At 42.0% G+C, this 13,611-nt stretch overlaps 1 protein-coding gene across 2 annotated transcripts; it reads right to left on the bottom strand.

The window, feature by feature from the left end:
* Nucleotides 1–1,017: 1,017 nt before the first annotated feature.
* Nucleotides 1,018–13,158, bottom strand: npff (neuropeptide FF-amide peptide precursor). Of its 2 annotated transcripts, none has more exons than XR_010003280.1 (3): nt 3,563–3,897; nt 3,341–3,471; nt 1,018–1,355 (listed from the first exon to the last, which is right to left on the bottom strand). XR_010003280.1 is itself a non-coding variant. In XM_003216681.4 (3 exons), exons 1-3 carry the CDS (start codon nt 13,083–13,085, stop codon nt 1,235–1,237), a joined length of 396 nt encoding a protein of 131 aa, XP_003216729.1. In that variant the 5' UTR covers nt 13,086–13,158; the 3' UTR covers nt 1,018–1,234. The 2 variants fall into 2 exon arrangements, 1 of the variants encoding a protein (XP_003216729.1); XM_003216681.4 differs by lacking the exon at nt 3,563–3,897 and adding an exon at nt 12,942–13,158.
* Nucleotides 13,159–13,611: the final 453 nt, after the last annotated feature.

A 13,611-nucleotide genomic window follows, 5' to 3' on the forward strand; every position in this document is an offset into this window, starting at 1 on the left:
GACCTATGAAACAACTACAAACTCCACCTTTCTGTAGCTTTCCTTACCCAGAGCTGCTCCTGCTTATTCTTTCATGAAACTTCTTTTTAAGGGACAATAACTAAATAAAGTCTCATGCGAAGAGGCAGTACACTCTGAATAACACCTCAAGGCTAAAAGGGTCTCGACCTTATACCATTGTCTATTTGCCAGGAACATTTTGGATAGTCACACTTGGCACAAGTGTGAAGACAAGCAGAAATTACCGACTTTGAGTGTAACATAAAGTCCAGATATGATTTCTCTTTCTAGAGCAGTGGTTCTCAATCTGTGGGACGTCAGGTGTTTTGGCCTACAACTCCCAGAAATCCCAACCAGTTTAACAGCTGTTAGGATTTCTGGGAGTTGAAGGCCAAAACATCTGGGGACCCACAGGTTGAGAACCACAGTTTTAGAAAGTATCAGTCCTTTTGATACAACATTTGGTGCTGTTCCAGGCCCCCCAATTCTTCCCCATCTTTGATGTAGTTGGTTTTATCAGCTATATGGTGTGAAGAAGCTAGATTGTGTATGCACAGGGCTCTATGACATTGACTGTTTTTTCCTTTCTTTGTTGTCCAAAATGGATAAGTTCAGTGTTACAAATTATGTGGTTGCTGGGATTTTGGAGAGATTAGACAAATGGAAAGGAAAAGGCTAATCACCGTGAACTAAATTGTTTAAGAGTCTATGGCACTTTTGATGACATTTTGGGCTCTGGTGTTTCATAGGATTGTGGTCAGATAACCGGGAGTCCTGTTACATGTGGTGGATCATAGTTTCTTCAACTTTTTTCCTGGTGATGTAACCTAACCTTAAGAAACACATATACTGAAAAACATTTTCTTCTTGTACATATTTCTCTTTTCCATGCACAATTCTTGTTCATTTTCCTTCCAGTTAATCAGCTAAGATGATGGGAGATGTTCAAGACATTTGGAGGGCACCATGTTGCCATGCTGCCTGTCCCATAAAGTCTACATAGCAAAGGGACTGCAGTTCTTTCCAAGATGTAATAGTATTTATTTATGACCATTAACATTTAGCAAAGCACAAGCCCCAAGTGAGAGCCAGCTGCCCAGTTAATTCACAGTGATAACAGTAATAGGAGTTGAAGGGGTAGGAGAAGACAGAATCCACTGGGCAATAGTTCTGGGTTGGGATTGGTTTTGGGGCTTATTTTCTGCCATGGGGGTTGACATTGTACTTTCTAACTTCATTTCTTGCCAAAGCGCTGTGGAACTGCCATGCTCAGAAACTGAGGTGCATTGGAATCCCATGCCCGGGGGTTCATTCGGATGCCACTGCTGAGACTGGCCCGGGCATCACGGCCAAACCTAGAGAGAGAGTCAGAACACAATGTGGACATTTCATGAATGATGGACACTTGAAGGCTGGTCAAGTGCTGTAGTAACATCTTTGGTGCTCAAAGATAACAAGCCTTGCATGTTTCCTGTGCCGCCACCTAGTATTTATCCAAGCCCTCTGCCTTGTCCCCACTCCACAGACACCTGGAGAGGAGCAAGAATTGAATTGTGCCCTCTTCTTTCATTCATTCCAAGGAGAACCTGATGAACTGCCTTGCTAGATCATGCACGGTTCACTAAATTCCTCACCCTGTCTCTTGAGACTGACTAGAAAGATGGAGTTGAGAAGCTCCAAACAGAATGATATAGAAACGGTTTGTCCCTAGGGCCTGGTTTGCATTTGTGTTTTTTAATTAGCAAAGTCAGCCCAAGAGATTTCAAAGCCTGAGGCCAAGAAAATATGGTATTCCCCACAAACATCCCAGGGATCCTAGCAAATTGTAATCGGTACCTTTTTAGGAATTTGAAAAATTCCGGTTGAATAAATGAAAATTCTTTTCCCTTGATTGCAGGCATTGCATTACTTTTGGATGGCAATATTCAAATGCTTAACATCAGGCATCCTCAAACTGCAGCTTCCAACAAAATTTCTGATGTTGAACAAGCTGTCATGGGCTTCTGGGAGTTGGAGACCAAAACTCAAAACCGTTTGAGGGCTGCAGTTTGAAGATGCCTGCATAACATGACATTCATGAGCAAAAAGTAGTTTCTCACTGGGTTTGCGTTTTCTCCTTCCCCTCTTTTGATTCCATAGCACTGGAAGGAAAAATGAGCCAGGATTTAGTTTTGCCAAGATTCCTGGATTCTTGTTCTATGCTAACCAGGAATAGGGCTTGAAATAAACTAGTCAACTGCTGAAAACTCAACTACTTGTGAAAATCTGAAGTAGCATAGCTGACTTGTTCACCAAGCCAGAATTTACTTTAAACTACAATTCAGTTTGTGTGGAATGAAAAGCCAGAAAATAAAGTGAAATTGAATCCCAATTTATTCCTTCCAGGTGGAGAAAGGAGAAGGCATTTTTGTCCTCAATGCTTTTCTTGGGCTTTTTGTTCTTTCTCTAAATCAGGGATAATTTACAAGGATCCAGAAACTAATTTTGCTCTCCCCACGGAGATAAGGAGGCCATGAAAGGTGGTGACCCTGATGACAACTGGGTGTTGAAATCCATTGTGGGTTTTAGTCCAAAGTTAAAAGAGCCAGCCAAGTTGCTCACACCTACTACCCAAATACATTCAGCACCTTGGAAGGTCAGACTAAAGTTAGAGTGTATTCCTTGCTTCACTAACCTTGCAGTCACTAGTTACACAGGAAATGGGAGAGAGAAAATGATTTTTTTTCCGTGTCAAGAGCGACTTGAGAAACTGCAAGTCGCTTCTGGTGTGACAGAATTGGCCGTCTGCAAAAATGTTGCCCAGGGGACACCCGGATTTTTTTTTGTTGATATTTTTTAACTATCCCTGTGGGAGGCTTCTCTCATGTCTCCGCATGAAGCTGGAGCTGATTGAAGGAGCTCATCCGAGCTCTCCCTGGGTTGTATTCGAACGAGCAACCTTCAGGTCAGCAACCCGACCTTCAAGTCATCAGTCCTGCTGGCACAAGGGTTTAACCCACTGCGCCACTGGGGGCTCCAGTGAATGCAACCAAAACATTCCCCATAGAGAGCAACTGTGCCCTGAAAATGGGATCCCTTGGCTTCACCCTTCTCAAATTCAGTAAATGCCTTATGGAATGAGTATTCCTGGGATAAAAAACACTGAAGGTAGTAGATGGGTCTCCCAATGTAATCAGTGGCCTAAAAATGCATGTGAATGTATACATTGAGGAATGAATGAGAAATGAAACATTGAAGCGGAATAGAGCTATGTGGTGAAACTCTCCCCTCTCCCTATTACATACCTCCAAGTATATCTGCATCCTGCCCTCCCCCATTGCTCCATATATGCCTTCCTTACCTTTGGGGCTGGAAGAGGAAGGATGGGCTGCGCCCCGGTCTCTGCATGGCATGGAGGAAGGAGCGGAGCAAGTTACTCAATGAATGCTCCTCAAGTGGGCTCTGGACAGCATGGTCCTCATTTTCTTGTTGCTGAAGGGAAAATGTTAAATATTCAAAGTTGGTGGGGGTGGGAAACATACAAAGTCAGGGCATTTGTAAGAGCATAAGGAGATGTTTATACCAAGATTAGGAACAAAGTTTGGTGAAGTTAATGTCCTGTAACCATTCCCAAACCTCAGAGCCATAAGTGCAATTGGGTTATCCTATTATTCCCGGTTCGCATGGCGGATAATCAAAAGTGATGGAAGTTGTCATTCAGTAACATCTGGGGACCTGAAATGGGTAAAAACTAACCACTACTGGTATGTTAAGAAAAATTATAGTTGGTCCTCTGTTTCTATGGATTCTTCCTCCATGGATTCAACAGTCTTTTGAAGGCAACTATAAAGCTGATGTAGCTCTTGAGGAAAATGAATTTGACAGCCCTACTTTAAGAAAACTTGTCCAAAGTGTCCTGTGCAAGCCTCCATCTTAGTCATTGTGAGGTCAGCGGTCAAGGTTCTATGCTCTGCTCTCAGCCCTAATTCTGAAGCATTATCTGGTTTCTAGGCGACAAAGTCGGCTAGTCCAAGAAGCCTCTCTGTCGTGATGGATCAAAATGGCAACAGCCAATGTAGATTTGATGTAAAGAGCAGAAGGAGCAGGGAGTGGTCTTGCTGCTTTTCAGCTTCAGATAACAGCTTGGAAAACTAGGATTCTCCAAGTGTGCCTAACTGAAGCATCCATTGGCCTGAGCCAGCATTATCAGTAATAAAACACTATGGGAATGGCAATCCAATAACTTTTGAAATTGTTCACCACTGATTTGGACTGTAGTGCTTTGAGCAAGGTTCTTTTTTCAGACTTTCTTGTGATGGACGATGTCAGCAACTAAGACATCTAGGTCCTACTTGCTTGGTCTGTGTATTCACTATTTGTGAATACCGAGATATTACAGAAGTCCATTTAAGGCTCGAGTGCTTTCGCTCACAATGACAGTGAGGCTGTTCTGGAATATCCTATCATTTCACATCCATGAAAAAAATCTAGATTACTTTGTTTTCACCTTGGATACAGCTGGTCCCACCTGTGTGTTTGTGAGAAAGAGAGACTGTGTGTATGTGTGTAGGGTCTGGGTGAATTTGGTCTTGGTTCATATTCTTGCATGAGTCGATATTTCCATGGCAGAGTGTCTGTCACTGCGGAAGTCTCATCAGTGGAAGATAACAACACCTACATGCAGGTCTCCTTTGTATTGAACTCGAAACTGGATCAGCTTTAGCCCTAGGGATGGGGCATTCTCTTTCACAGTTTAGCTTAGGCTGGGGGTTGAAGACACAATTGAAATATACAATCTGCCATACAGTCAAAGGTCTGCTGCTGATCTTACTGCCTCCTTCACACCTTTTGTGATTCTGCTGCTGGTAGTTACTGCTTCATTTTGCTTAATGTTAAAGTTCCATGGTACCCTAAAGTAAATACAGGAGCGTGGCGCAATGGGTTAAACCCTTGTGCCGGCAGGACTGATGACTTGAAGGTTGGGTTGCTGACCTGAAGGTTGCCAGTTCGAATCTGGGAAGATTGCGGATGAGCTCCCTCTATCAGCTCCAGCTCCCCATGTGGGGACATGAGGGAAGCCTCCCACAAGGATGGTAAAACATCAAAATATCTGTGTGTCCCCTGGGCAACATCCTTGCAGATAGGCAATTATCTCACACCAGAAGCAACTTGCAGTTTCTCAAGTCACTCCCAACCCGAAAAAAAATTATGAACTAGTTTTAAAGCTCAAACGAGAACCTTCATATATATATATTTTTCCAACAACAGCCTCACAAAAAACAGAACTGAAGAGCAGAGGCTGGGAATGGGTAACGTCTCCAAAAGGTTCTCCCTAAATGACTGTACTCCTTAGATTCAGTGCTTGTGAGGGGAATTCAGTACAGAATGAGCAATGACCTCCTCAAACAATATGATAACCTGGGAAGGGACCCTTGGGCGTCCATGTGTTCGTTCAGTATTAAGTAACTCCTGTTCTTTCAAAGAGCAAACACACAGGGAACTCACATCACTCCCGTTTTGTTCTGCTGGCATTCATCTGATTCCATCTGCAAATAGAATCTTTGCTCAGTTCCCAACATGATTTGATGTCCTTGAAGGTAAAATGCCACAGTTGGTGGTCATCTTAATTTCTTCAAAATAAAATTAGGCCAATTCCACACTGCACTTGCTCACATACACAAACAAAAACATATTCCCCGGCCACTCATGGAAATACTAAATTCTAAAAGACATATTATGCTCATTACCGTATGTGATTTTGGGTTTATGTTTGCTTATTGTCTTGTGCTACCCATGGGGAGTTGGATAGCTGGCAGTGCTGCTTGATGGTCTTATTTCTTTGAGCTTCCATGAATCTTTGTTTTTAGAATGATTAAGATTTCCCTTAAGAAAGAAAAGAACGCCAAGATTGTTAAAGTACAGAATATTCTGCTGTGAACATGTCCGGAGTGTATTGTCATGTTACATAAAGCCATCCATTCACAAGAATCTTCTACAAGGAGTAGCAGAGAAGACATGTATTATGACCATTATATGAGTCTACACTGCCATATACAGTAGAGTCTCACTTATCCAACATTCGCTTATCCAATGTCCTGGATTATCCAACACATTTTGTAGTCAATGTTTTCAATATATCATGATATTTTGGTGCTAAATTCATAAATACAGTAATTACTACGTAGCATTACTGCAGATTGAACTACCTTTTCTGTCAAATTTGTTGTATAACATGATGTTTTGGTGCTTAATTTGTAAAATCATAACCTAATTTGATGTTTAATAGGCTTCTTCTTAATATCTCATTATCCAACATATTCGCTTGTCCAACATTCTGCCGGCCCGTTTATGTTGGATAAGTGAGACTCTACTGTAGTTAAACTGCATTCTGAAACTGCATTACAGGCAATCCCCAAGTTACAAACACTATAGGTTCTGTAGGTTTACTCTTGAGTTAAATTTGTTTATAAGTGGCTCTTTACTAGAGCTTTTAATCTATGTTAATTTTATCAATATTTGTATGTATGTATTTTTATCCTTTACAATTTTATCTTGTAAATCGCCTAGAGCATCTTGGATGGAGGGCGATTAATAAGTAATTAAATGATGATGATGATGATGATGATGATGATGATGATGATGTTGAAGCAGGTACATTTTAAAATGTAATTCCAGCCAAATCTCTCTATCTATCTATCTATCTATCTATCTATCTATCTATCTATCTATCTATCTATCTATCTATCTATCTATCTTTGGATAGTATAGGGTAGGGATAACGCCCCTGTGTTTTGTTATCTGTACCTCTGTTCGGAAGATTTCAACTCACTTTCTGCTTCTGTAAGAATTCGATTTTGAAAAATTTGTCTTGTTGTGGAAGCAAGGATTGGGGATAAAGTTTCAGTGGAATCATCTTTTCTCCATGATAACTCTTTCAGGAATGAATTTCCCTTCCGAGGGGTAGATTTCTCTCACTTACTGTTGTCTCACATTGTTCTTAATTAGGAGTTTGTAACACAGGCAGTGTAGGTGAATGAGTCTACATAGAGCCAGCATGGTATAATAGTTTGAGTTTTGGACTGCGACTCTGGAGACCAGGGTTTGAATTCCCACTCAGCCATGGGAATCAACTGGGTAATCCTGGGCAAGTCACACTCTCTCAGCTTCAGGAGAGGAGCCCTCAGTGGCGCAATGGGTTAAACCCTTGTGCCAGCTGAGTTGCTGACCGAAAAGTCGGCGGTTCAAATCCAGGGAGTGCAGTGAGCAATGAGTCTGTCAGCTTTAGCTTCCCATGTGGGGACATGAGAGAAGCCTCCCACAGGATAGTAAAACATCAAAAACATCTGGGCGTCCCTTGGGCAAGGTTCTTACAGATGGCCAATACTCTCACAATAGAAGCAACCTGCAGTTTCTCAAGTCACTCCTGTCAGGAGACAAGGGCAAACCCCCCTCTGAAAAAAATTGCCAAGAAAACTCTATGATAGGTTCACTTTAGTGTTGCCAAAAATCATAAATTATTTGAAGGGCACACAACAACAAGGTGGACAAAAGGGAAAAGTGAAAGACTTTTTTTCAGCTGGGCACTTTACTCTTCTCCACTTCTCTCACTCTCTATTTGGAAAAAAATGCCTAGACTTTAGCAAATGATTTGAATATGGCAGGCCACTGGTTCCAAAGCCTTGTTCGACTCTGTTTCCCTACTAACTCAGGTTTGCAGGTCTGTCAAAATGAAGCAAAGTCAAAGGTGCATTGAAACACCAAAATGTTGAAATAAACCCTCGTCAAAGGTAATGGCAGTCAGCTGACTGATTGTATCCTTTATCACAGCTGTTGTTTGCTTGGTTCGTCATGATTAATAAACCAGTTTTCTGGGCTGGAGTACATCTGAATACATTCCTTATGTCAAGACCAAAGAATCTGTTTTTGCTTTCTCAGGGTCTTTCCACACAGCCCTATATCCCAGAATATCAAGGCAGAAAATCCCACAATATCTGCTTTGAACTGGAATATATGGCAGTGTGGACTCAGATAACCCAGTTCAAAGCAGATATTGTGGGATTTTCTGCTTTGATATTCTGGGATATAGGGCTATGTGAAAGGACCTTCCTTTCTCAGTTGATTGAGAACTTTTTATCAGTCTCCAAGAAAATGTGTGGGAGGGAATGATCGCTCCCCCTGAACAAAGGAGCAGTCTTGCAGGCATTTGAAAATTGAGATCTTCTTACCTATCCTTCCAGCATGAATTGGCTTTGCATAGCCTGCTAGAGAAAATGCAGCTATGGAGGTCTTCACCATATTTATTTATTTACAGTATTTATATTCCACCCTTCTCACCCCGAAGGGGACTCAGGGCGGATCACATTATGTACATATAGGGCAAACATTCAATGCCCATAACACATCTAACCAAGACAGAGACAGAGACAACAGACAGACAGACGCAGAGGCAATTTTAACCTTCTCCTGAGGGGATGTTCAATTCTGGCCACAGGGGGGAGCAGCTGCTTCATCATCCACTCTGATGGCACTTCCTCATTCCAACGTTGTAAATTAGTTAAACTTGCCTCCCCACTTTTATAAGTGGTACCTTATTTCCTACTTGATAGATTCAACTATCTTTCGGGTTGCTAGGTCAGCAACGATCAGCGGCTATATTTTATTTTTAATTGACGGGTGCTCACCCTGCCAAGGGCTGGCCTCGAACTCATGACCTCATGGTCAGAGTGATTTATTGCAGCAGCTGTTTACCAGCCTGCGCCACAGCCCGGCCCCAATAGTTGTTCACCATAGTTGTTAGTAATTTGTAAGAGTCACATTGGATCATATTTCCAAGCTTGGTGGTCATGCACTGAAACAAGGAAATATTGGAAGATGATACACGTAGAGACAAAAAATATTAAAGAAAAACTTCCTGGTGAAACCAGAAAACTACTTATTAGGATTGACAGATTCGGAAGCAAATTTTGACTCAAATGAAGATAAACTTTTTATATATATCAGTACGGCAGCAAGGATTACTTATGTGAAGCATTGGAAACTACAAGATGTTCCAACTAAGGAAGAATGGCAAGGAAAAATTGAAGATATTAGAGACATGGACGAATTAACATTTCTTTTAAGAGCCCATAGAGAACACTCAACAAACAAGACTGACTGGAATTTATTCAGAGAGTATATGGCAATTAGCAATACTTAATTTTTGGAAACTGTCAAAATAATTAGAAGACACCAGTTCAACCAGGACTTAAATAAATTACAGTATAATTTGATAGGCCCCCATAAGGGACGAATGGAAGTACAAATTATGTTTTTATGTTTTTAAGATATTTGTGGATAGTGTGTCTGTTTTTTTCCTGTTTTTTCTTCTTCTTTTTTATGTTAAAAAGGTTTTGTTGGAAAATTAATAAAAATTATTTGAAAAAAAAAGTAATTTGCTACAGTACTCAGTATTTTTACTGAGCTCCTAAAAATGCCAAGAGCTTCAAAGTTACCTTCTGCCTCCCTGCCAGAAAGAGTCAGTGGAGTTATGTCTTGGAATATTAGGCTTTGACCTGGAAGATCTGGCATCAGGGCTGATCCCCATTACATTTTGCTGCCTGGGATGGAATAGTAATACCCATCTCCCTGCTCACATTGAGGAGCACTAGAAGTGCCCCAAACCTGTTACATTGTTTTTTACACCATAGACTGAAATAGCAAACCCCACTTTCTGTATCTATAGTAGCACTTTTCAACATAGGGGTTGGGACCCCTGGGGCGGGATCGCGAGGGGTTGTCAGAGGAGTCACCAAAGACCATCATGAAACACATATTTCTGATGGTCTTAGGAACCCCTTTGGCAGAGAAGGCTGAAGGTCTCTCTGCCTGTCCTTCTTTTCCTTTTTGGAAACAGATGGAAAATCCTCCCAACAAAAGCCCTTTTCCTGCTGTTATTGGTTAGCCTCTCGGCTGGCGATGTAGGTAGCATGCCAAGTTTGGTCCAGATCTGTTGTCCGCTGGGTTCAGTGCTCTCTGGATGCGGGTGAACTACAACTCCCATATGCCAAGGGAGTTCACTCCCAAACGCTCCCTGTATTCACAGTTGGCCACGTTGGTTCTCTGGATGCAGGGAAAACTACAATTACTATCACATTGGGTCAGTCCCCCCCAAACCTCACCAGTATTCAAAGTTGGTCATATTGGGTATTTGTACCAGGCTTGGTCCATATCCACCAGTTGGGTGCACATTGCACTGTCAATGTGGGTGAACTGTAACTCCCAACCTCTGAGGCCAGTCCCCTCAAAACCTCACCAGTATTCAAAGATTGGCATGTTGAGTATGTGTGGCAAGTTTATTCTTTCCATCACCAGTTTGGTACAGAGTGCTCTCTGAGTGTTGGTGAACTACAACTCCCAGAATTCAAAAACAGCCCCCCATCAATCCCACCAGTATTCAATGTTGGCCATGCAGATAATGTAGCAAGTTTGGTGCAAATCCATTGTGGGCTGGGTTCAGAGTGCTCTTTAATTGTGGGTGAACTATAAATCTCAGCAACTATAACTCCCTAATGACAAAATCAACCCCACCCCACCAGTATTCAAATTTGGGCGTATCGGGTATTTGTGCCAAATTTGGTCCAGTTAATGAAAATACATCCTGCATATCAGATATTTACATTACTATTCACAACAGTAGCAAAATTACAGTCAAGAAGTAGCAACGAAAATAATGTTATGGTTGGGGGTTACCGCAACATGAGGAACTGTATTAAGGGGTCGTGGCATTAGAAAGGTTGAGAACCACTGATCTATAGCAAAAACAAAACCAGCAACAAAGTAAATAATTACAAGGCATGTTAAAGTAATGCAAGTTGATCATCCCTTATCCAAAATGCTTAGGATCATAAGTGTTCTGTATTCTAGATTATTTTTGGATATTGGAATACTTTCATATACATGAGATATCTTGGGGATGGGAACCAAGTCTAAACATCAAATTCACTTACGGTATATTTCATAAACACCTGAAGGTAATTTCATATACAATATTTTTATCATTTTGTGTACATTCAACCATCTGAAAGCAAAGGTGTCTCTAACCCAGCCATCTGTGTGAGTAATTCTGGGACTATTTTGGATTTCAGAATTCCAGATGAGGGGGCCAGATCTGGCTTTTGAACTCCTAGTGGAGACAAGTGGATTCAGACCATTTAACGTAAGTCTCATGAATCTCACTGATCTGCTTTAATGGCTCTGCATGTTATAACAGATAAAAAACCAGAGTCCCCAAATACAGATATTCTGCGATCCCAGTTCAGTTGTGTTATTAACCAATTATTCTAAGCTTTGTTGAGAGAGTTAGAGATTTCCCCCTTTTAATTTGGGGATCTTCTAACAATTGGCAGAATAGTAAAAAATGCTATGATATTGATACATGTACATGTATTTGTAGGTCTGTACCGACTTCCTCTTCAAAAAAGGAAAAATCACTTTCAAAGCAATCCAAACACCAAAAGAGAAACTTCACTTGGGAAGTTTTGGAATAGAAAATAAACACCTGATGATCATTTCTTTTAAAATGTCCTAATAACTTTTGTGTGTGTGTCAGGAGCGACTTGAAGAACTGCAAGTCGCTTCTGGTGTGAGAGAACTGGCTGTTTGCAAGGATGTTGCCCAGGGGACACCTGGATGTTTTGATGTTTTTACCATCCTTGTGGGAGGCTTCTCTCATGTCCCTGCATGGAGCTAGAGCTGATTGAAGGAGCTCATCCACGCTCTCCCCGGGTGGGATTCAAACTGGCAACCTTCAGGTCAGCAACCCAACCTTCAAGTCATCAGTCCTGCCAGCACAAGGGTTTAATTGACTGCGCCACCAGGGGCTCCTGTCCTAATAACTATTTGTTACCTTTTCAAGACACCTCATAACTTCTCCTTCATCTGGCATATTCATGGCATGGCCATTGTTGCTTGGGTTTGGACCCCACTTTGGCTGAATGTTTGGCTGTGTGGTTGTCACTCTCTCTCAGCCTCATCTACTTCACACCACAATGATGGGGATAAAATGGCATGACACTGGGGTACACAACCAATATATCATCACCTCAAGCTGATTAGAAGTAGGATAGTGTAAGACATAGTAGAAGATGTCAGAGACAGATGGAATCAAAGTAGACTTCAGCTTTGTCTCTTGTTGTGAGGGTGAGAACTATTACTATCCAAGGCTGATACCCTGTTTCCCCTAAAATAAGACATCCCCAGAAAATAAGACCTAGTAGAGGTTTCGCTGAATTGCTGAATATAAGGCCTCCCCCGAAAGTAAGACCTAGCAAAGTTTTTGTTTGAGAGCATGCTCACCAAAGAGAACACCAGAGCATGCAGGACCAGTAAGTGTACCTACCATAGATTGATGTACATGGAAATAATAGTAGTAACAAGAAATTCTTGATAGAATTTACAGTTTGTCTGGTTATGCTGCTTTGTGATGACAACTACTGTACAGTATATAATAAATGTTCATTTTTTTTGTTAAACAATAAATATGAATTCTTCTTCATGGAAAACTAAGACATCCCCTGAAAATAAGACCTAGCACATCTTTGAGAGCAAAAATGAATATAAAACACTGTCTTATTTTCGGGGAAACACGGTAGTATGCAGAACAAAAGGAATGGCACAGAAAGAAACTCTTCACACACACATAGGGTTGCCAGATTAAAATTTGGAGAAGGCTCCTTCACCTTTAATGGTGTAGTAGACAGGGTTTCAACAGAAGTTGCTTGAAGTATAACCAAGTAACTAGATGTACCTGCTGAAATTCTCTCTTCATACAACCATTAAAGGTACAGTAGCCCCTTCTACTTTTCCAATTGGCAACCCTATGGTATAGACTCTCTCTCTTACACACACACACACACACACACACACACACACACACACATATACACACACACACAGTGTGTGCCTTAAGTCCCGATTCTACTTACCATCCATTCTAGGACTCTCTCTGGATAAGCATTGGGCTCTTCAGCAAAGATCTCCCTGGATCCAAATCCTTCTTCAAGGCCTCGGCCTAACCTCAGGCTGCCCGAGAACAAAGTCAGCACAAGCAAGAGTCGGGGAGTGTCCATCTTTGTGGCCTGCTTTCCTCTCCTCTCTTCTCCCCGTCCCACTTCCCTCCTCTTGGCACTGCCTTTATATCTCCATGCTGGAGCTGGGGGACATGGGGTGGGATTGATGACAGTGGGGGGCAACCATTTGTAAGGCAACGTGTGTGGCGTGCTGCCTGTGGCGCTTCCCGTGATGAGCAGTGAGGGACCGCAACGGTCCCTGTCAGAGACGGCACAACCGTCGGCTGAGGCTGACTACACGGTTATTGCGAGGATAAATCCACTCAAATGGCTCTTTAAGTTCTGTTGAGACTTGGCAGCTAATTGCTTGTTTATCGCAGTTTGTGGAGACTCCAGGGAAACCGAGGCCAGGCTTTTCAGACATCAGGCTACTCCTGGTCTCTTGTGTGGCTGCCTTAAGTCAGCTTGGATTGATGGGTTTGGGATCACAAATTTGTCATGTGGCTCTCCACACGGCTTTGCAAGCCCCGATCCCTGCGGCATTCCCACTGACAAAGCAGGGAGCTCTTCCAGCTTAATGAAACTC

The sequence above is a fragment of the Anolis carolinensis genome, chromosome 2, assembly GCF_035594765.1.
Source record: "Anolis carolinensis isolate JA03-04 chromosome 2, rAnoCar3.1.pri, whole genome shotgun sequence".
Classification (NCBI taxonomy): Eukaryota; Metazoa; Chordata; class Lepidosauria; order Squamata; family Dactyloidae; genus Anolis; species Anolis carolinensis.